The 23481-nt window shown below is 36.8% G+C and overlaps 1 protein-coding gene across 1 annotated transcript in view; it reads left to right on the forward strand.

Moving 5' to 3' along the window:
• Positions 1–23481, forward strand: part of ADAMTS6 (ADAM metallopeptidase with thrombospondin type 1 motif 6) — a 349111-nt gene that overhangs the window by 20287 nt on the left and 305343 nt on the right. The window contains 4 exon segments of the mRNA XM_043970648.1: positions 3895–4063; positions 20785–21002; positions 21733–21816; positions 22346–22491. Coding sequence (XP_043826583.1) covers positions 3895–4063; positions 20785–21002; positions 21733–21816; positions 22346–22491 — 617 coding nt within the window.

Below are 23481 nucleotides of genomic sequence, written 5' to 3' on the forward strand. Positions count from 1 at the left end.
CTCTTCCCCAGTCATTGAGAAGGCAAGCAATACGATACCCATTATACATGTAAAGTCATGCAAAACATATTTCTGTATTCTAGTGTACACTTTTCAAATGGTTTGATGATACTTTTTGTGTCTCTCATAACCCACATACTCATTCCACCTGCCCCAAGAGACTCTTCTCTGTAGCAAAGAATATATTGAAGTAAAAGATATTGATATTTGGAACTGTCTCTCATTCTGCACCTCTAGTCCATCACCTCTCTGCCAAGAGGGAGGAAGTATGCTTCAGTATTAGTTTTCTGGAGTCACGAATTGTCCCCCACCCTTGTGTTCCTGAAGCGGATTCTAAGTAAACTTTATCAGCAACAGATTAAAGTGGCCACCATATTTGCCAGTAGCTCAGTTACCCTAAATGGAATAGAAGGACTATTACTTATAAGAGCAATGAAGCTGGCCTCTGTTTTTGTCAGTAGTGTGGCAGAGGGTTGTTTAGATGGAAAAAAGCAGCATCTCTACCTGATGAAGGGATTGAAATGGAGAACAGGGGCTGCATCATCCCTACCAAATAGTCTAATGGGGAGGCTCCTTGCCTTGTCTTTTGAGTCAATAATAGTAAATAATTTCAATTCTAAAGCTGTCTTGAGTCTCCTTAAGTCATTAGCCAAGTTGATAAGAATCAGCAGCCTTGATCAATGATAAAGAATCTGACATTATTTAAGGGGAAAAAAAGAAATAGGAACAGTACTTGGAACCTAATTATTTTCCTATCCAATCAGGGAGATTGGACCTCTGATAGAAGGAAACAGAGCAAGACATAGAGCCCAAATCTGTGCATATGGTAAAAATGTTGAATAGTGCAAGGAAGAGTGAGAACATTCCTTTCTAAAAATATTTTATTTTTAATTTATGGAATAAAACAAGCATTTACATAGCATGGTATAATAAAAAAGATGATTGCACATGAAACTGCAAATCTACTCCATACAACTTGCCATTCCTTTTAAATATAAGATAAGAAGGAATGTATTGTTAACTTCCATGCTTTTTTATTCCTTTGCACTATATAAATTTACCTACTTGTATCCATCTGCTTGAGGACTTAGGTCCAGCCACATCTGGATACTCATTCTGTTCCTGGACAGGAAGCACATAAGGAGTCTTCCTCACTTGCTTGCATATCAGGTTCCATGCTTGCTCCTGGTAGTGTATTAGTTGACTCTTACTGCACTCAGTTCACTCCATACTCTAAATTATGAACATTTGCACAAACATTGGATCTCCGGCTTTTTCTCTGGCCACAGCTATCTGTGGTCACCTCAGTTTTGTTTGCTTGCTTGGCTTTTCTTCCCATTTCATGTGTGCCATGCTTCCCTAGTCATAACCCCTACCCTGTCCTTTTGAAACTCCTGCCACTCACGAGACAGCTGTGCCCCACTTAAATGAGCCCTTCTTGGGGGGGTAATTCTTTATTCTCTGGACCAATTTCTTTTTCTTTCCCCTTACTAACTTATTCTACTCTGTCCCATTCCTAAAGGAGCTGCTCTTAGTTAGCTGCCCCATTGGAAATAATTCTGAGAAAATCATGCATAGCTGGGTATTATCCACATTTTATTTCAGTGTCCTGAAAAGCATTTTATTATAATCATATTGGGCTATTTTCTACTAATAACAAAAACATTCAGATTTTTGGAAATTAACTTATATAAGATTACATAGGATTTGTATAAGATGTAACACTTATACAAGGGACATTCTAAGCACCTTCTAGATAGTATAGTTCAGGGGTTCTTAACCTGAGGTACATAAACTTTTTTTGGGGAGAGGGTGGGGCAACGAGGGTTAAGTGATTTGCCCAGGGTCATACAGCTAGTAAGTGTCAAGTGTCTGAATCTGGATTTGAACTCAGGTCCTCCTGAATCCAGGGCCGGTGCTTTATCCACTGCGCCACCTGACTGCCCCCAGGTACATGTCTAGTACATAAACTTTTAAAAAATATTTTTATAACTGTATTTCAATATCATTGTTTTCATTTGTAATCTTACGTATTTTGTGTTGTGCATTTAAAAACATTCTGAGGACAGATCAATAGGCTTCACCCCATCCTCACAGGGGTCCCTGACACCAAAAAATGGTTATTAAACTATCCAGTTAAACATCCTCAGTGTGAGGATATGCAGGACAATAGAATGAAATTACTTCTTTAAGGTAGCAGAGAGCCCAGTTTCTCTGACTTCAAATCTGATATTCTTTCCACTATATCACAGGACTATATTTGTGTAGAATTATGGTCTCTATGGATAGAGAGCTGGCCTTGGAGTCAAGAAGGCTTGGGTTCAAGTCTTGCTTCTCACACGTATTTGATGTATGAACCTGGACAAGTCACTTGACCACTGTGTACACTTAGGCAACTTTCTACTGCTAAAAATTTCAGAACAGTTGATGATCTACATTTGTGAAGGGATTTTCCTCACTGGGAATGACAGGTAGTAGGTCTACTCTTCCATGCCTCCAGTTCTTTACTTTAGTAAAGGATCCCTAATGGGAAGAGAAAAGGAACAAGTATATATTAAGAATATACTATGTGCAGGGCACCATGCTAAGTACTTTACAAATATTATTTCATTTGATAAGGAAGGTCAGGAGGAAGGCATCCTGGGACAAAGGTACCTTTTTAGAACTCCTTAAATCTGTAGGTGGTTACCCCATTGCCTCAGTGTAGGCCTGATTGGTACTTATTCTATGTACTTGAGTAATGCTGATCTTCCTGAACTTTCTAGATTCATCCTAAGTTGAGAACCAGTAGTCACCTTTGACATCATGCAATCCCTTTATTTTACAGTGGAGAAAACTGAGGTCCAGGGACTTATGTTTCATGGTTTTGCCACTAAGCAGAAAGACTTAGAATAAGGAGCATAGAGAACATAGTCAAACTTCTTTCTTTTATAATTGAGAAAACTGAGGGCTTCAGTGGTTAAATGACACAGGTTCACATAGCTAGTAAGTGAGAAAGAATTTGAACATAAATCCTGATTCTCTTTCCACTAGAGCATCTCATCCATCACTCTCTTCATGATGCTAGAAGTGTGTTTCCCACTTGCTGTACTTTGGTAAAAATTACCCCCTTATACAGTGACAGAAGTTCTTACTTCTACTCTGTATTCACTTTTCTTATCTTGTTTCTGTACAAAAAAATTAAATCAACAAATATTTTTGAATGCCTACTATCTGGTATGTTTCTTGTTTTAATAATAATAGAAATAACCCCATTCATGTAATGCCTTAAGGGTTTGCAAAACACTTTCAGTCTTCGAAGAGCTGTTACCCTTCAAAGAACTTTTATTATTGTGAAAGGCAGTCAAGTGAAAGGTTAATTGTATAGGATTTAAAGAAATTCAAAATAGCAGTGGAAAAAGTATATTACAATATAATACAACAAAGATTTATAAAGGACAAACCATGTGTAAAGCCCTGTGCCTTATAAGGAATACAAAGGAAAAAAAAACCCCATTATCATCCCTGAATTCAAGAGGGGTTACATGGCACAGCATAATAAGCATTTGCAAAGTAGTGCACCATTAGTTGCCAAATGAATTGTAGAGATAATCATTACTGTAAGAGCTTGGAGGAGGGAAACCACTGTACTTTCAGTCAGAGATGACTTTACCAATGAGAGCCATAATAAAAGGTGGGGAAGATTTAGAGGGGTAGGGAGAGAGAGTGTTAGATTAAGTGCAGAGAGTTTCTAAAGAGACTCCATTAGATCTGCCTCGAGAATATGTGTGATATTTATTCTCTTTTCTCTTGGGGGAGGATAGAAACAAATACTTCTGGCGTGTAATGTGTACGCTTTTGATATTTTGGGGAAACCATTTGGACCTGTGTTTTTGTTTTCCCTTTTCCTTTTAGCATGGTGTTATTGCTACAGAAGATGAGGAATATTTTATTGAGCCTTTGAGGAATGCTACAGAAGATTCTAAACATTTTAGTTATGAAAATGGCCACCCTCATGTTGTTTACAAAAAGTCTACCCTTCAACAAAGGCATCTGTATGATCACTCTCATTGTGGTGTTTCAGGTAAGCAAGTATTTAGCATTTAGGAATATGGGTAATGATTCCTTCCTCCTTTATTTGATTAATATTAGTTAGGTGAGTGACCATAGCTTCATTTTAGTGTCCTACAAGTATTTGATTATAACCATAGTGGGTCATTTTGTAACAACAGAAATGATTGAATTTTTAGGAATTAACTTATCTAAGAATACATAGGCCCTATAGGATAACTAGAAAACTATAATGACTAAAATAAAGGAGAACCTAATTAATTGAATAGACATTAACAGGTTCATTAATGGGTCAGATTAATGTAGTAAAAATGGCGGTGTTGCCCAAATTAATTTATGTATTTAATGTATTGTCAAAGTGCCAAAGAACTTCTTTATGGAATTAGATAAAATTAAAATCAAATTTATATGGAATCACAGTGAGTCACCTTGAACCCTTTTAAAAGTGCTGCTGTCTACTTGATCTTGTAAAGTAACCTTTTTTGACTTGAACTGAAAACTACAAGAAGATTTGCACCTTGGATGACACATGGAAGATGTTTAGTGAGAATTTCATAGCATGTATGTCAAACTCTATAATGCAGTTCTCTGGGGACTCAGGTTTGAGTGATCAAATTTCTTTACAGAGCTGGGAGGAAGTCTTGTTTTATTCATCCATTGGGACATACTTGTAATACAGTGATAATACATAGGAGTTGATTTCTATTCTATACCCATTCCAAGGCATGGTTGTGTTGAGTTAGATATATTCAGGCCATCTTGGTACATCAGGCAGGGTTTGAGGGATCAGGTAGGTAGGGTCAGAGGATTAGGCAGGTATTCAAGACCAGAACAGAAAGGAGTCAGTTTATGAAGATCCCAAGTATCAAGGTGGATAAGCATCTAGGAGGTCAGTAGCACTGGTGATAGAAATAATGGAGTGAGCCTGATCTTTCTTTAGGAATGTTTGCCCTCTCACCTATTTTTATGGTTCTTGATCACCATGTATAGTGATGTAGAGCTCCCTGATCTAAATTTATGATCCAATCTGATCCAAAATGTTCACAGGTAGGAATTGTGGGCATAGGAAGAAGCTGAGGCCTTTATGTATACTTGAATTCTGATGGACAAAGGATAAAGGGGCTAGGACCATAGGGAGTTCTTCGCAATATGACCCCTCCTGCCAGAGAATTTTTCTTTAGTTTGGGGAGCCAAGTTTGTTGGGCTAGGTTCCATGGAATTCCGAGGCATTTTCTGGAGTATCCACTTATGTCACGAGCTCCCAGGATGTTCTTTTTTTTGGTGCTACTAGTGGTATACTGGTGGAGACTGTTAACTTTTTGGTGTGAGCATTTACACCTTGGAAATTGGCAAATGCTACAAATCAGGGCTTGATTTATTATTATTTGCTTGATTGTCTAGACTTAAGAAAGTGATATAGAAAATGTTAATAATACAAATTAAACTTTAAAAGTATGTCTTGCACACATTTTTACCCTGGAGAGCCAGTTGTTAAAATTTTTGCCAGCACATGACTATATCCTTCAAGTTGGTGAGAGAGTACAGATGACCTCATATCCTCTGAGAGTCAAAGATTCTTCAAACATTATAGACTTTCTGTAGGCTGTATTATTTGATCTAGGAAGGGATTGTCCCAGTGGACCTTGCATTTGGAAACATAGAACAGTAGATGATTTTGAGGAAATCAACTTAAATATCTAAGAACTTAAAGCTCTTAAAACATAAAGAGATGTTATACAATTGGAAAGGGACTATAATTCCTATTATCAGTATTTTCCAAGGATAGGTTGATTTGGTGGTGATTCAGGAACAGTCATAACTTGTTACTTCAGGCTCATGCTGGCTATTGGCATTTTCATGATTTTTCTTTACCTGATGGGGCACTTTTGTGTAAATTGATGGTAGGCAGCTGGTCCTGTTGGTGTCAGTAGTGACAGGATAGTATACTCATCCTCCTGACTTTGCCTCTGGCTAGGGCTAGGGCTAGGTTTGGAGTGGAGCTAAAAAATCAATGAATATTATTTAAGCTATGTTTTTAGTTTAATCTCCCTAGTTGGGGGAGTGAGGAAAGGCCTTACCCAGGAGGCTCCCACTCAGGCATGGCCTAGAAGCATCTGAGGTGGGCATTGAATCAGAGTCATAAGGTACCTACTTTAATGGCCAGATACAGTGTCCAGATTGAAAGTTAGCTTCAGTAGATAAAACAGAGTGTGTGGTGATATGTGAAGAGATATGGTCCACAGAAAGGCAGCAGAATTAAATACTGAGGTAGCAATGAAGGCCTGAGTTCTGTAAGAAGTTTGCTCCATTTACTCCTTTCAACTTACTTCAGGCTTATGTTTATTTTTATGGGATCTTTTCCCTTAGCTTCCTACAAATTCACTGCAGCTGGACAGCTCCCACCACTGCCTGCTTTACTGTCCATGGAAATGACTGTCTTTCAATGGACAAATAGGTGTATAGATAAAAATCATAGTTGACCTAGAAGGAACTGTACTGAAAAAATTGTGGTGGCAGCAGAGGTTTCCATTCAAATTCAGCTAGTGATAATAGAGAAAGCCATTTGTTTTTTTCTAGTACCCCAGGAAAACCCCTGAAGATCTGGTTTACCCACATTTTTGACTTTAGTTTCCCAAAATCCTTTTCCCAAAGGGAGTAAATTAGAGACTATGATCTTAGATTCCTTAGATTCCTCCCACTTGGGAGGAAACTTTACCATAGGAAGAGGTAATCTTGAAGGAGTAGTACTGTCTGGAAGGTGTAGAGTAAGACTAAGTTGTAGAATTCATAAGAAGTTGAAGTAAGCCATGTATGCTGACAGCTAATAAGGCAATACTATAAAGCTGCTATGGAAGGAGGTCAAGAAGGGGGAACCTAGAAGTTCAGGTGGCTCAAGGCAATGACACTAGCAAAAAAAGCCATGAAAGTGATCCAGGAGCCCCCTTAAAAATTTTTAAATAAATATTTCCTTAAAAACAACATCAAATATGTTGATCATACAATCAACAAAACTTTAAGAAACTACTTAAATACGAATGAAAACATTTCCTTAAAATTTTTATTGTCTTTTGTTTTTATGTCATCTTTATTTACAAATATATCCTTTCCCCACCATGCTCAGACAGCCATTTATCATAACAAAGAATAAAATAAAGAATAAGGAGAGTTCAGTAAAACTAACCAATACTACAACTAAGCTGTTAATCTGTTTCTATTCTAATTTTTAAAAAAATGATGTGACCTATACTTTTCAGGTCAGACATTCATCTTAATATTTTTGTGGTATGTAGTATAAGAAGTTGGTATAAACTTAATTTCTGCCAAACCTCTTTCCACATTTTCCAGTAGTGCTTATCAAAAATAGTTCTTTCAGAAGTAATTTATATCCTTGGATTTATCAATTGCTGGTTTATTGAGTCAAATGGTTTCTAATTCTCCCTTATCTAGTAATTTCCATTAATATACTTTCCTGTGTTTTTTAAAACCAGTACCAAATAGTTTTGATGATTGTTGCTTTATTGTATAATTTGAATTTTAGAGGTACTGTTCCCCCTTCATTCCTATTTTTTTCCCTTGATATAGGAATTTCAAAGTTTCAAGCATCTTAAGCTTTTATTCACTCCCACTGAGCCCCATCAGGATTCTTTGTTTGCACATGTATTCTCATTCACTTTTCCTCTTGTCCGACTGTAGTTAGTTGAATTCCATTCTTCGGATTCTGTTTTTTTCCCCCATCATATTTAAAAGACATATCTCTTTATGGTTTCACAGTCCTTGGTCTTAATTGCATTATGCTCTCCCATTACATTAATGTATTACAGATTTATTTAGCCATTCCTCTATTGTTGGAACTTAGGTTATTTTCAGTTTTTTTTTTCAATTACATGTAATGCTGCTAAGACAACCTTTGAACATATAAATCTTTTTTGTTTGTTTTGATAGTGATTTCATGATATGTTTCCAACAATAGAATTATTAGGTCAAAGGGTGTGATTGTTTTTTTATTTTTACTTTGCCATGTTTGGCCTCTTTTAGACCCTTTACTGGGCACTGTTGACCTTAGACCTTTAGGTGTACACAAGGGGTAGCAGAAAGAAAGAGGGCCCCACAAAATATGCCTTGATTTTGGCTAGGGCAGAGAGAGGAAAGCAGAGGTTGTCCAGGTATTTCATTTGAACAAATAGCCTGCTAACTGTATTAGGATTTATGTGAAATATAGTCAGAATTAAGGTGTCACTTAATTGGATTCATTAGTGGTGACTTCCAACCTTGGTTCTACAAGTCTGTTTCTCCAAGGGCTTTTGCAAAATCCTTATTAACTTTAATTAGAAAAAAACAGTATATATGTGCCATCTATCTATCTATCTATCTATCTATCTATCTATCTATCTATCTATCTATCTATCTATCTATCTTTCTATCTATCTATCTATCATCTTAACTTTTTAAGAAGCTCTGGAGAGTATCAGGAAATTAAACTAGTAATATAAGTATCATAGTTCCCCAGAGTTGGAAATCAAAACATTAAGAAATATTTACAGTTTTTAAGTATCTTCAATACAGCATGGTAAAAAAAAACTTTCAAAGACATCTAGTAGCTATAAAATATTTCCATCTTTTGTAACTTTTTTTCTGGACTTCAAATTTGACTGTATATAGAAAAAGTTTAATAAACATTTGTTGAACAAATGACTGAAATGATTATGTCTGGACTATTTAGATTTCCAAAATGAACAATAATACTTTTTGTGGTAGCCAAATTCTGGAAACAAAGTGGGTGCCTCATAATTGGGGGATGGCTGAAAAAATTATGGTATTCAAATGTAATAAAAGACTATTACACACACACATAAAGACTATTACACCATAAGAAATTAGAAATATAAAGAATTCAGAGAAATGTGTAAAATACAAACTGATTTGTGTGAAGTGAGCAGAACCAAGAACAATATACATAGAGACTCTAAAAATATACTTGAAAAGAACAATAAAACAAAGCCGAATATTATGTAATTATAATGACCAGCCTTAGCTCTGGAGAATAATAATAATAATAATAGTCAGTATTGATATAGTGCTTTAAAGTTTGCAAAGCCCTTTACATGTGTCATCTCATGTCACTTTTACAAAGCCCTGTTAAGTAGATGCTACGATTATACCCATTTTATAGATTAGGAAACAGGCTAAAAATGTTAGGTGCCCAGGGTCACATAGTAAATGAATGAGACCAGATTCAAACTCAGGTCTGCTTGATTCTAATTCAAGGACTTTATTGATTATATACCATTATGCCCTATGGCAAAAGAGATGAAAGGAAAGATAACATTCTTTTGTTGGAGAGGTGGGGGACATTGGTATATAGTGTTATATACCTGTCAGAAGAGATTACCTTGATGATCGATTTTGTTAAACCATTATTCTTTGTTATTCTTTGTGGAAGGCCTACTTAGTTGGAGAGGGTATATCTGGAGTTGACTGTGATATAAAAGCATAAGGTATTGTTAAAACCTAAAAGATAAGATAAATAAAATGAGGGCCTGAATACTTCATTGCTAACACATCATTTTTTCAGATGTAAAAAGGAGGTCTTAATTGTGGTCCCCACATACATTTTCTCACTCATTGTCCACTTCCCTTCCTGTTTCCCTCCCACTCGACCCCTATCCCCCAACTCCTGATTAAAAAGTCCTATTTCTCATTTTCTGCTCCACATTTCCCTCCCCAAATTTGCTAGGATGAGTGAAGTAATATTGTGCTCTGAAGCCTATATTCATCACTTCCATTTTAAAAGAAAAAAATACATCAGGATTTTGAAATTCCAGGTCACAAAATAGTTTAACTCCTGACAAGTGAAAAGTTAGCAGACCAAGATCACATGAAATAGCAATTCTCTTTCCCAGACTTTAGTATGCAGACCTTTTTTTCATTAAAGCAACAGCCTGAAAATCAATTACAGACTCCAAAGATACTACATGAATTTTCACCTTTCTAAAGCCAAATAGTTTTTAGGTCTTAGTCCTGCCCCAAGATAAATGGTGCACATTATCCATGTCTTATTCAATTAGGTAATTGCTTGTTGAATGTGTATGATTTAATCTAAACTCAGACAAACTCATGCCATGGTTGACCCATATACTTCTCTAAAACTTAGGCTGGGACATTCTCATTTTGTTTGATGCAGGGGCATTTGAGTCTGATGCAGAGATACTGTCAATGTCCTTCATGATCTGTATTGTGTTGCTTTCAGCTCAAAATTAATGCAGTTTTTTAACATTAAAAAACTTTTATTATAAATTTCTTGGCAAAGACTAATAGCCAAATAAACATATAAAATAAGGAATAAAATCTTCTACAAAACCCAGAGCATTTAATGGAATAGAAACAAACAAATTAGCAGAAAACAATTGAAACATGTTTGCTTTTGGGTTCCCTCTCAAGCCTGTCTGAGATGGCCTTTTTAAAATACATAGTTGTCATTGAAAATATTTGGTTACATATTTTGGATAATATGCTCCAATAAAACCCAGCCTAGGAGTCTATTGAGTAGTGTTTCCTGTAGGTAAAATTAATCTGCAGGGAGATGGGGAAATGGTTAGAGCCTCTTAGCCTGGAGTCAGGAAGATCTGAGTTCAATTTCAGCCCCAAGCAGTTACTAGCTGTGTGATCCTGGGCAAGTCTGTTAACCGCTGCTTGCCTCAGTTTCCTATTCTGTAAAATGGGGATAATAACAGCATCTACCTCAAAAAGTGATTGTGAGGATCAAATTAGTGATTATAAAGTGCTTAGCACAGTGTTTGGCACATAATAAGTTCTATAGAAATATTAAATATTATTTAACCTCTCCGTGATTTAGCAAGGTTGTCAAATATCCAGTCTGAAACTCCAGAGTACAGCCCGAATTAAAATGTGAGTAGGAAACATTTAACAAAATAAATGAAAATATAATAGAACCTAGGTATTGTTGATATGGAGTTTTTAAAGTTAATATGCAGTCCACAGGAATCCTCATGTACTGTGGAGAGGCCCCATTTCTATTTGAGTTTGACAAGCACTGATATTAGGCACCTTTCACCAGGGTTCTTAACCTTTCTGGGGCTACAAATTCCTTTGGATATCTGGCAAGAACCATGAGCTCACCTCAGAATAATGTTTGTAACATGTAGGATAAAAGACATGAGATTACAAATAAAACCATTTATATTCAAATACAGTAACCAAACATTAACCGAACAAGTCCCATGAACCCCCTAGGCTCAGAATCCCTGCTCTAAGTCTAGGTTGCAGAGATGTCAACCTTCACTGGCAGAGTGAATTTCCTTTCAAGTTCTTTATACTAATGAAGTCCCAGACCTAGTCCACAGTCCCCTGTTCCTATCCATTTTATTGATAAGTGCAGTTGTAGAGAAGTGAATGGACTAGCCCAGAGTGCTACAGCCGTGTGAAGGGTGGGACCAGGACTAGAACTCTCATTGACCAACATTCAGTCCAGTGATCTTATTAAATCCAGGTGCCTCCCCAAGAGTAGGCAGTTGTCCATGTGATATGATTTCAGATACCAAAAGACTGACCTACCTTCAATAGCTGCTCACTTACTTGTTAGAATATATGAAAGTGCCATTCTTAGAGCATTTCCTTTCGGGGTGAGCCTTTGTTTCTAAAAAGTTGTCATGAAGATGAAATAGATTACCAGTCAGAGTTGATGATGATGATAATGAAATATCTCACATTTAGCTCCTTAGAGTTTGCAAAGTACTTTTTGCGTATTATCTCATTTGATCCTCAAAAAGAACTCTGAAATAAGTGCTATGATTAGCCCACTTTTTGGATGAGGAAACTGAGGCTAGCAGAAATTAAGGAACTTGTCTAGAGTCACATACAGTAAATAACCTTGTGAGATAAGTCCTATAATCAGCCCCATTTTATAGATGGAAAGACTGAGACTGAGAGAAGTTAAGTAACTTTCACAGAAGCATTTGAGGCAGGATTTGAACTCAGGTCTTCCTGACTCCAAGTCCAGCCTCGTATCCATTATACCATCAAAATGCTGAAACTATTTTGTAAACTATCAACCCATTGGCATATCTTTTTCACATTAACCTGGGTCATTTATTTAGATTAGTTAAGAATGGGACACAGGATTGGCAAATTTTGATGGGAGGATTTGGAAGCATATACAAGTATGGTACTTCCTTGCATGCCTGTTATACTAGTTAGAAGAGAATTGGAGATCAACATAGGCAACAAGATAGAGATGATTTAGCTGCTTTTAAAAAAGTTTAAGTTTACAGGCACAGATAAAATTGATTCCAGGTTACTAAAAAGAATGCATCCATCTGGAGCTACTGAATGAAGTCCTACAAGTGTGCCAACTGGCTACTATAAGGTTGTGTTGCCTAATTTCACTTGGGTCATTATTGCTTTGAGGAGATATTTATTTTATTTATTTATTCATTTATCCATTCATTCATCTATTCATTCATTCATTCATTTATTTACATATCTACTTATTTATTATTTATTGCTTTTATTCTTGTGGTGATTCAAAAAAAATTCTTTTCTCTTTTCAAGACCTACCCCTGTACCCTCCACTTTTGGCATAGGCATTGTTTCATCTTCAAGCTCTCCCTGTCTACCAGTTCCTTCCTTGTTGTCCTGAAACATTTTTAGTTCTTTCCTATCCTTAAACACCTTCACTTGACCCTGCTCTGCCCTCAAGCTATTATCCTGTATTTCTTTTCCCTTTCATTGTCAATCCCCAATAAAAATCTGTCTAAACTTGCTTCCACTTCCTCAGTCACTGACTTTTTAGTCCCTTATCTGGCTTCTGAGTCCAACACTCTAAGGGAATTGGATTCTCAAAGGTGTCCAGTGATTTCTCAGCTGCAAAAATTGATAAGCTAGACTTAATTCTCACCTTCTTTGACCTTTCTATAGTTTTGACACTGCTAATTACCCTCTCCTCCTAGATATACTCTCTTCCCTTTGCTTGGATGACATGGCTCTCTCCTAGTCTTCTTTGATGAATAGACATACATCTCTGTACCTAAGAGTAGGATCCCCCCACCAATTCCCTAAAAAGCTATGTCCTGAACCCTTTTCTTTTATCTTTTCATTCCTGCCCTTGGTAATCATTTTTTCCCATGTGTTCAGTTATCATCTCTATATACAGATGATTCCCAAAGCTATATATCCAGCCCTAATATCTACCTTGAACTCTAGGCTCACATTATCAACTGGCTATTGGACATTTCTAGTTGGATATTCTCTTGACACCTTTCATTCATCCATGACCAAAGTGAAACTCATACTTTCTCCCTCAGAACACCGAGATACTCCTCTATTTCTGTTAAGGTCACCACTATCTTCCCAGTCACTCAGGTTCATAACCTTGGAGTCATCTTTGATTCTTCCCTTTCCTTGACTTCCCATGTTCCATCTGTTGCCAAGTTCTGTCATAGAAGTAGGATCGATAATCAAATAGAATCTCTTGCATCCATCTGTGTATCTCTGTTCACAAGCTCACTTTCTAGGTGAGGCTCTCATATCTTTCCTGGAAATCATGCTGTTTTAGACATAACACTGGTTGAGTGAATTAATTCAGTACTTGGTCCTGTACTGTTCAACATTTTTATCAGTGACTTGAAAGGAACAATTATCAAATTTGTGAATGACTTAAGGATAAGAGCTATCTCTGGTATAACAGGTATTTTGGGAATCAAGGTTCAAAAGTATCTTGATGGGGGCAGCTAGGTGGCGCAGTGGATAAAGCACCGGCCCTGGATTCAGGAGGACCTGAGTTCAAATTCGGCCTCAGACACTTGACACTTCCTAGCTGTGTGGCCCTGGGGAAGTCACTTAACCCCAACTGCCTCACCAAAGGAAAAAAAAAGTATCTTGATACACTAACAGTGAGCCAAAACCAACAAGATTAAACTTTGTGGGGACAAATATTGTCATATACTTATGTTAAAACATTCAACCTACAATCCTCTGCATGATATTTAAAACTCTTAACAACTTGTTCCCTTCTTACCTTTCCAAACTGCATATGCTTTACTTACCTCTGCCTGGAATGCTCTCTCCTTTCTCATCTCTGCTTGCTGGCTTCCTATAAGACCTAGCTCAAATCTTACTTTCTGCCTATGTTTCCACCCATTGCTAGTTACACTGGTATATATTTGGTAGGGGCAATTTTTTTTTACATACTCTCTCCCCTATTAGAATGTGAGCTCCTTGAGGGCAGAGACTATATATTTTTTCTTTTCCTTTTTTAAAAATCCCCCCAAATTAGTTCAGTCTGCCTAACACATATTAAGAGCTTAAATGCTTGTTGACTAACTGATTGATGGGGTTAACCAGGACGGAATCTGGAAAACCAAGCCATCCAATAATTATTTGAAGGAACTGGTAATGTTTAGCTTTGAAGAAGAGAGTACTTAGAGTGGACATGATGGCTTCTTCAAGTATTTTAAGGGCTGTCATGTGCAAGGATTAGATTTGCTTAGTTTTGCCCTCAGAGGACAGAACTTGGAGTAATGGATAGAAGTTGGAGAGAGACAGATTTAGATTTAGTGTTAAGAAAAACTTCCTAACTGGGAGGGCTGTCCCTAAGTGGAATGAGTTGCCTCAGGGATCTATCTGTGAGTGGAGACTGGAAGACAGCTCGTCAAGGGTATTGAAGAGGGAGTGTCGGCTCTGAGTACAGGTTGGAGGAGCTATCTTCTGAGATCTCCTCTTATTCAGAAATGTTGTAATTCTATTTAAACTAATTACAAGCTGGGAATTAGTTGGGGATGTGTTGTGCCATGAAAATAGCTAATGAATCCATAGGCTGAGTTAATCTGGACAGAAGTGATGAACTCAGAGTGCAGATTGAGACTTATCTTTTTGGACATGGCTAATGTAGAAATTTGTTTTGCTTGATTATACATGTTTGTAACAAGGTTTTTGTTTTTATTTCTTTACCTTTGCCTTGATAGGAGTTGGGTTGGGGGCAGGTGGGATGGAGAGAAGGCAGATTTTCATTGATTAAAATTTTTTAAAAATCAAAAGGAAGTGAAAACAATACTGATTAAGGCAGGTATCAACAACAAAGGAAATAACAATAACAAACCTAGCATGTATATGGCGCTTTAAGGTTTGCAAAGTATTTTGCAAACATCATCTCATTTCCCCTTACAACAGCCTTAAGGAGTAGGTACCATTATTCCCTTTTTACAGATGAGGAAACTGAGGTGACTTGTCCAGGGTCACAGATTTGAACTCAGGTTTTCCTGATTGGAACCAGGTCCAGTGCTCTATACATTGCACTACTGTCCTTCACTCTTTTTTCAATGCATGCAGTGAAAATCATACCTACCTCAGAAATATTTATGTTAAAGATGGCTGGTTGAAAAAAAGAAATAGGAGCAGCAACCACCATTGTCAGAGAAACTAGGACTAAAGAAAGATGAAAACATAGGTACATTGTAGAATGAGGGTTACTACTACTGCAACATAGTTTGGGTGTGTGCCTTTATCAAATAATACCCTTTCCCATGAAGGCAGCTAGTTTACAACATTTTCTTTTCTTTCTTTCTTTTTAAAAAAAAAATTAGATTTTTTTCTTTCTTTTTTTTCTTTTCTTTTCTTTTTCTTTTTCTTTTTGGTGAGGCAATTGGGGTTAAGTGACTTCCCCAGGGTCACACAGCTATTAAGTGTTAAGTGTTTGAGGCCAGATTTGAACTCAGGTACTCCTGAATCCAGGGCCGGTGCTCTATCCACTGCACCACCTAGCTGCCCCTCTTTCTTTTTTTTTTTTTTAAACTTTTTATCTTTAAAGTTTTGAGTTCCAAATTCTCTTTCTCCTTCTCTCCCTCCCCTCCCCCTTCCCTGAAGTGGTAAGCAATCAGATATAGGTTATACATGTGCAATTATGTAAAACACTACCTTATTAGTCATTTTATACAAGAAGACTCAAAAGAAAAAATGAGAGTGAAAAATAGCATGCTTTGGTCTGTATCAATATCAGTTCTTACTCTGGAGGTAGCTAGTGTGCTTCATCATTAGTCCTTTGGGATTGTCTTGGATCCTTGTATTGCTGAGAATAGCTGTCATTCACAGTTCTTCATGAACAATATTGTTGTTACTGTGTATAGTGTTCTGGTTCTGTTCACTTCACTATATATCAGTTCATGTAAATCTTTCTAGGTTTTTCTGAAATCATCCTGCTTGTCATTTCTTATAGCACAATAATTTACCATTACAATAATATGCCACACAGCATGTTTAGCCATTCCCCAGTTGATGACTCTTTCTTCTTTGATTCAGAAATTTTCTTTGTTTTTATAATTCTGTAGTTCTATGATTTATGTGTTTTAGTGAATCAATGTTAGGATTTCCTCTTGTTGGTGTCTCTATTTGCATAGTATTGACTAAATTAGTTCATGGTGGAAAATTTCCCCTTTATGGGGTCCTTAAACACAGTATTTAGCTTTATTTGTTCTTTTCCAGCATATTCTACATTCCCATTTAATCTAACTTTTCTACTTCTTGCTTTGTCTTCCAAATATTTAACTTTGTCTTGCATATTTGTAAGCAGCTCGTTACTTCTGTTCCTTCCTAAGTTTGTTCTTCAATTTTCATTATTTATTGATCATCCCCCAATTTCCTTGATCCTATTGTTTATAGCTTGCATTAATATGTATTAAATGTCAGGCGTTTTTGCATTTCCTCTGTTTTTGCTTCGTGTCTTATTTTTTAAAAATTGTTTTTGAGAATTAATGTCTATATTAATTTTTAATATATTTATTTTCTAATTTAATTTTGTCACTTGATATTTCTTCTATTCTGGTGATTGATGATTTACCTTGGGTTTTGGAGGAACTTTATTACTCAGGGCATAGAATTATAGATTTATATTTGTAGTTGGAAGGGACCTTGAGTATCTAATCCAATCCCCCAGTTTTATAGATGAGAAAACTGAGGCTCAGAGAAGTGACTCAACCAGCGTTATATGGATAAAGTGACAGAGCCAGGATTTGAATTACATTCCTTTGCCTCCAAATGGAACACCCCCTTTACTTCATTATACTTCTCAAGATCTTTTACCTTATACAAGTTCTTTATTGGATAATTGAATTACATTTCTTTGCCTCCAAATGGAACACCCCCTTTACTTCATTATACTTCTCAAGATCTTTTACCTTATACAAGTTCTTTATTGGATAATAGATTAAAATATTTAGTACTAATCTTTCAGTTCCATTAAGGGAATAATAAAGTGCCATAGGTATGGGAGGCTAGGGACTGCTTTAAAAAGTTTTCATTCTTACTTCTTTCCTCATTATTCTTCATGGGTAAGGATGGCTTTGAATAGTGTTTCATAATTGATTTCAGGAGTTTAGACAGAAGTTAATTTCAGTGGCTTTCTTATTGTCCAGCCATCTTTACCTAGGGGATCTAATCTTGATTTGGACCCTTGTCTTACTTCTGTTACTAGGGCAAGTCATTGCAGTGGGAAAGTTGTGCGAAGTCTTTGACAGATGTTCATGCAAGACATTCAAACCTAGGAATAGCCTGATCATAGTGGTCTGGGATCCCCAGTATTTCTTCCCTTGGGTCTGTCCCAATGGATGTGGTCCAAGAAAGGCAAAAGATCATAGATGTATAGCTGGAAGGGACATCATAGGTCATCCATCCTACCCCTTAATTGTACAGATGACTAATCTGAGGTGTAGAGACATTAAATGACATTTATTTGTTTTGTTTGTTTTTTTGGTGAGGCAATTGGGGTTAAGTGACTTGCCCAGGGTCACACAGTTAGTAAGTGTCAAGTGTCTGAGGCCAGATTTGAGCTCACCTCCTGACTCTAGGGCCAGTGCTCTATCCACTGCACCACCTACCTGCCCGTGATTAAATAACATTTAAACGTCATACCCACCATAAGTAACAGAACCGAGATCCTTTGTCTCCAAATTTAGGGATCTTTCCTTTTTACCTGCTGCTGCCCATCATTGTGCTCCATTGATCTGTTTAGCTGTGGACAGAGAGAAGGCGCCAGGAGTCTGGCCTCATTCAGCAAGTGTAAGAATGTAACTAGGGATGAGTTATGGCCCTAAACTATCCTAATTAAATTTGTGTTCAAGAATGTGTAACCGAGGCTCCCGTGGTGTCCATTTCCATGGCCCTACCTGCAAAGAAGAAAGACATACTCCTATACTGTCAGCATGGATAGGAATTCCCCCAGGAGACTCTGGAGGGTTGGTCCAGATGGCAAAACTCCTAGGGCAGAGGGACCAGGAAATGCCAACCATAACAGTTGGCATGGTTAGGCCTGTGAAAGACTATCTAGGCATGAATTTAAACATCAAATCCTCAGTGGATTAAAGGGAGGTACTGTAGGCAGTCATCACTGAACAGAAACTAAAATGAATATTCTTCTGGGGGAAAAAGTTTTATATGAGCTGGGTTAAAAGGACTCACATGACAGTAGAAAAGAAGTGGACTGAGAATCAGGAGATTTAGGTTCTAGTCTTAGTTATTCCACCAACCAGCTGGGTGACCTTACTTTTCTGGGCCTCAGTTTCCTCCTCTGTAAAATGAAGGAGTTGGATGAAATGATTTCCAAAGTCCTTTCTCAAATTGTGTATGTGTTTGTCACAGAATCTTAGAACATGGACAGGAGGTAGTTTTTCTACTGTACTCTACCTTCCATTCTTAAGAGAGCATCATGTCTAGTTTTGTTAATTGTACTTTAAAAAGAACATGGTGGGGTGGCTAGGTGGTGCAGTGGATAAAGCACTGGCCCTGGATTCAGGAGTACCTGAATTCAAATCCGGCCTCAGACACTTGACACTTATCAGCTATGTGACCCTGGGCAAGTCACTTAACCCCCATTGCCCCGTAAAAAAAAAAAAAAGAACACAGGGCATGTAGACTATAAAGTTGTAAGAGAAGAGAAGACAAAATGAAACAACAGGTATAAAGTATATCCGTAGGAGAAGAAATGAAAGGATTTGTCATTACTTAGCCTAGTGATGGCTAAGAAGTGACTGAATTACTGTCTGCAACTACATACAGTGTTTTTACAAGGAAACTGATGATCATTTTCTATGTTTACCAAAGACTGAGTAAGAAAAAAATGGTATTAAAGCAGAAGAAGTTTGGTTGGACACAAGGAAACACTTCCAGACTGTCATAGGGTAAAATAATTTAAGCTTCCTTAGAGACCTTTAAAAGAAGAAAAAAGAAAAGAAAACCCTGTGTTCAAGCAATAAGCCTAAAGTCAACAAGATTACTAGGTTTTTATGGTATAACATATAATCTTATTTAATTGGGAATGGAGGAAACTAGAAGTAGAAAGGTGAAGGGAGAGCACCTTTTTCTCTCTTCCCCACTTCCCACACCCAAGGAGCTAAATATGCTTCATGTGTGTTAACCTGACTTTTCCTTACAAAATCTCTCAGTATATGGAATGTTAGGTTTCCTGTCCCATTCAACAGATATGAAAGTTGAGGTAGGAAGAGTCCCTCTGACCTCCCTGTGTACACATAGAGGAGGGTTTGGATGAGGCAAGTGTTGACAAACAGCATTGTTCTGTTGTGCCTAAAAGGTCCCTTTAGTCTCTAAAGAAGAACTGTTTTTGTTTTTGTTTTTTTTTATAGATTTTTTTTTTTTTTTAGTGAGGCAATGGGGGTTAAGTGACTTGCCCAGGGTTACACAGCTAGTAAGTGTCAAGTGTCTGAGGTCGGATTTGAACTCAGGTACTCCTGAATCCAGGGCGGGTGCTTTATCCACTGCGCCACTTAGCCGCCCCAGAACTTTTTTTTTTTTTTTAATGCAAAGGTGAATGGAAGAAGTTAATCACTGCCATGCATAAGCTTTTTCATTATTTACTGAAAATATGAATAAAAGTGAGTGGGCAACCTGTATCTAGAATCAAGCCTCTTTCATTCTTCCTCTATTATGTCTCCCCTTTGCTACTGACCTCTGGGGTTGTGGAGAACAAATAGTCAGTTGTAATACTTCTTCCCCACCCCTGCCGTATAAGCACACACTCTGTACTGCAAGACTGGACAAAGCCATTCTCAGACCTGTAGCATTTTCCTAGTTGTAATGTCTAGTGGATGATAGAATGGCTTTGTCTAATGAAATAGGTTCAAGTGAAGAATTAAAATTAGAGTTCACATGAGAGATAGAGGCATGCTGCCATTAGTGCTATTGATCATGCTGTGGTTCTTCAGAAGAATAGTTGTATAATAATCTGAAAGCCAAAGAGACCTTCCAGGTCACATTAAGATAAAGTTTAAGTGGACTTCCTAAACATCTTGTTATAATTGTCTTGCCCCCTCTCTCCTCCCCTACCCCATCTGGGACCTTAAAGCATCTGATATCATTATAAAATATTCATTATCTGGGGGCAATAAATAGGGAATAATACCTGAAAATACCTTTTAATTGTAATTCTTATCTCTTTAGACTTAGCTTAGCGTTTTAATTAACAACTGCATTTTGATTTTTAAAAATTCAAAATATTTTTTGCCTGAGAACATAAGCATTTTGAGAAATCCCAATATCATCCAAGAATGTTTTATTTCCATGCAACTCTCATCTCTCAGTCCACTCCCCAAACCTTGAAGAACTTGGATATATTTAGAAGTTTTAAGAGAAGCATATCAACATGAAACAGCTGTATTTTAAAAGGCTTAACTAGTGAATTCATCTGAAGTGGTTAATTATTTTGATTCCTAGAAGACCTCCCAAGAAGCAGCAGCAAACCTTGGTGGCTGAATGATACCTCTGCTCTTCCAGCTTCTCTCCCAATTAATGACACTTTAAGTAGCCATCGCAGACAGAAGAGATCTGTCAGCACTGAACGATTTGTGGAGACGTTGGTCGTGGCAGACAAAATGATGGTGGGCTACCATGGACGCAAAGATATTGAACATTACATTTTGAGTGTAATGAATATTGTAAGTTTTATCCCTCTTTGGTTTTTTTACTTCTTATTTCTTTTGGCTAGACAATTTAAAGTGTGAATTCTAAATTCCAAGTGAAGTAAACACTTCATTAGACAAACATGGATTCAGTTTATTTCAAAAGGCATTTACTCAGTCCCTACTATGTGCTAGGCACTCCCAAACACAAAGCCAAAAAGGAAAGATTTTGCCCTCAAGATCATTGAAAGAGCCAACTGGAAAATTAATATTTTGTTCTCAGAAAAGAAAATGAAGAGTACCCCTCTTGTCCTTTTTCAGTTGCTGGAAAGTTTTGTGTGGCCTCTGTTCAGTTGGGTCTCAGTGTTTTTAGGTTAAAGAGAACATTGTAATTCTTTACATTGTTTGTGAACTGTTTTGCAAACCTTAAAGTGCTAGGTAAATGCCAGATATTTTTATTATGGTCATGCTTTAAAATGATAGGTGGATGGTTAATTGTTATTGCTTAAGATCATTGCAAAAATTTTACAGTAAAGAGTTTCTTTAGGCAGGATTTTTAAAAGCATTTGCATCAAGACATTGTTGGATAGAGTTTTATTAGTTAACACTGTTTTTAAAACACTTTTAAAAATATGCTTCATACTACGTTAACTTTCTGAAAAATTGTGATAAATTACAAAATTCTATACATTTCTTTAAAACTGGCCATCAATTGTCCAGTGATTTTTGTCTGACTTTTTGTCTTTTCTTATTTTCTGGAGGTCAGGTTGCCAAACTTTACCGGGATTCTAGCCTAGGAAACGTTGTGAATATCATAGTGGCTCGTTTAATTGTTCTCACCGAAGATCAGGTAAGATCAAATTTTCCTTTCAAAGACCTCAAGCTGTATAATCCAGGCTACAGTATCGTGTAATACTATAGACTCTATCTTACTCACACTTTAGGAGGGTATATTTGACTAGGGACCTCAATTTTAAGCATTCACCATTTTAAGCAAGATTAAAATACTTAAAAGGAATATTCCTCCTATGTCATGTTGGGGATATATGTTTACATATGTTAGCTGAATGTTATCAGTGCAAGTTTGAGCATTTGAGTGCCAGAGATTTATAATAATGGTTCTATGTTTGCTTTTGTACGCGGATAATCTCAGTTTTTGTATTCACCTAATCGCTAAAGCTGGAGCTGAGAAGAATGCCTGCTCTGTAATACACTAGATGAACTCTAGGTCAGATTTTACAGAGATAAAAATTGGCAAGAGGAGATTATTCCTAGAAACCACTGCTTCTAATTATAGTCCCATTTTAGTCTTCAAAAGGCTTAACAACTGACCTTAGTAATTTGTTTGGAACATTTCTGGTATGCATGTTGTATTGCAGCCAAACTTGGAGATAAACCACCATGCAGACAAGTCCCTCGATAGCTTCTGTAAATGGCAGAAATCCATTCTCTCCCACCAAAGTGATGGAAACACCATTCCAGAAAATGGGATTGCCCACCACGATAATGCGGTTCTTATTACTAGGTATGGTTTGTTGCAAGTATTTTTCCTTTGATTGTTGTGTGTGTGTGTGTGTGTGTGTGTGTGTGTGTGTGTTCTATAGTGTTATTATATTTGCTTCTACTTAAAGCTTCAATGAGGTAATCAAATGGAAATGTCATAATGAGAGCAAAGAGATAATTTATTGTTATCCAATCATTGGAAATTAACCAATTAGTCTATTAAAAATATTGAACAAATAGGAAAAAGGAAAGCTTTATGATTTGGCTTAAATTTGATAAACATGTTCTCTTCCACTTATAAGAGTAGGATTCACAATTATTTAAAGGAGGAAACTATATGATCAGTTAAGTTTTTTAATTGATGGTTAAGTGAACTGTAAATGAAGGCAAGCACATGGCTTCCTTTCCAGTAGCAGAAAGAAAAAAAAATTGGTAACAAATGCAATGGTTGTCATTGGTCACATAACTTGACTCCTCAACCCCAAAGGTATTTTTAAAAATGTGATGAAAAAATAGTAAATATAGAGGAGTTATATTTTCCTTTAAAACGTTTAAATGGTCTTACTGAGAATGCAAAGAATCAGGTTTATTATATTGTACACTATGCAGCTAGGCCCTTGGGCAAAATAGAATCACTTTATATTATTTTCTAACTAAAATAACTTGGAAATAATATGCTTACTTCAACTTAAGACAGTTGCCTCTTCTGACCTCTAATCTGCATACAATGGAAACCTAAAGGAAAATGGAAGCAATATTGATAGAACCAAATTCAGTGCTCTTTCATTGTCTCCCTTATTTATTCTCCTTTGCAGGGACATATTTAACATATGTTCCCTTTGTGGAGTTTTCACAGATATGTTGCTCTCCAGAGACCGTGTTAGGGGATACTTAGCCAGGAGGTGTGCTACAATGTTGAAACCATGTCAAATTAAATCTGTCAGCATTTCGAAAGTTTGCTCTGTTAATTGTTGGACTACAGAGACATGAACTGAGCTTTTGATTCCTATGC

This window comes from Dromiciops gliroides, chromosome 1 (genome assembly GCF_019393635.1).
Source record: "Dromiciops gliroides isolate mDroGli1 chromosome 1, mDroGli1.pri, whole genome shotgun sequence".
NCBI classification, from domain to species: domain Eukaryota; kingdom Metazoa; phylum Chordata; class Mammalia; order Microbiotheria; family Microbiotheriidae; genus Dromiciops; species Dromiciops gliroides.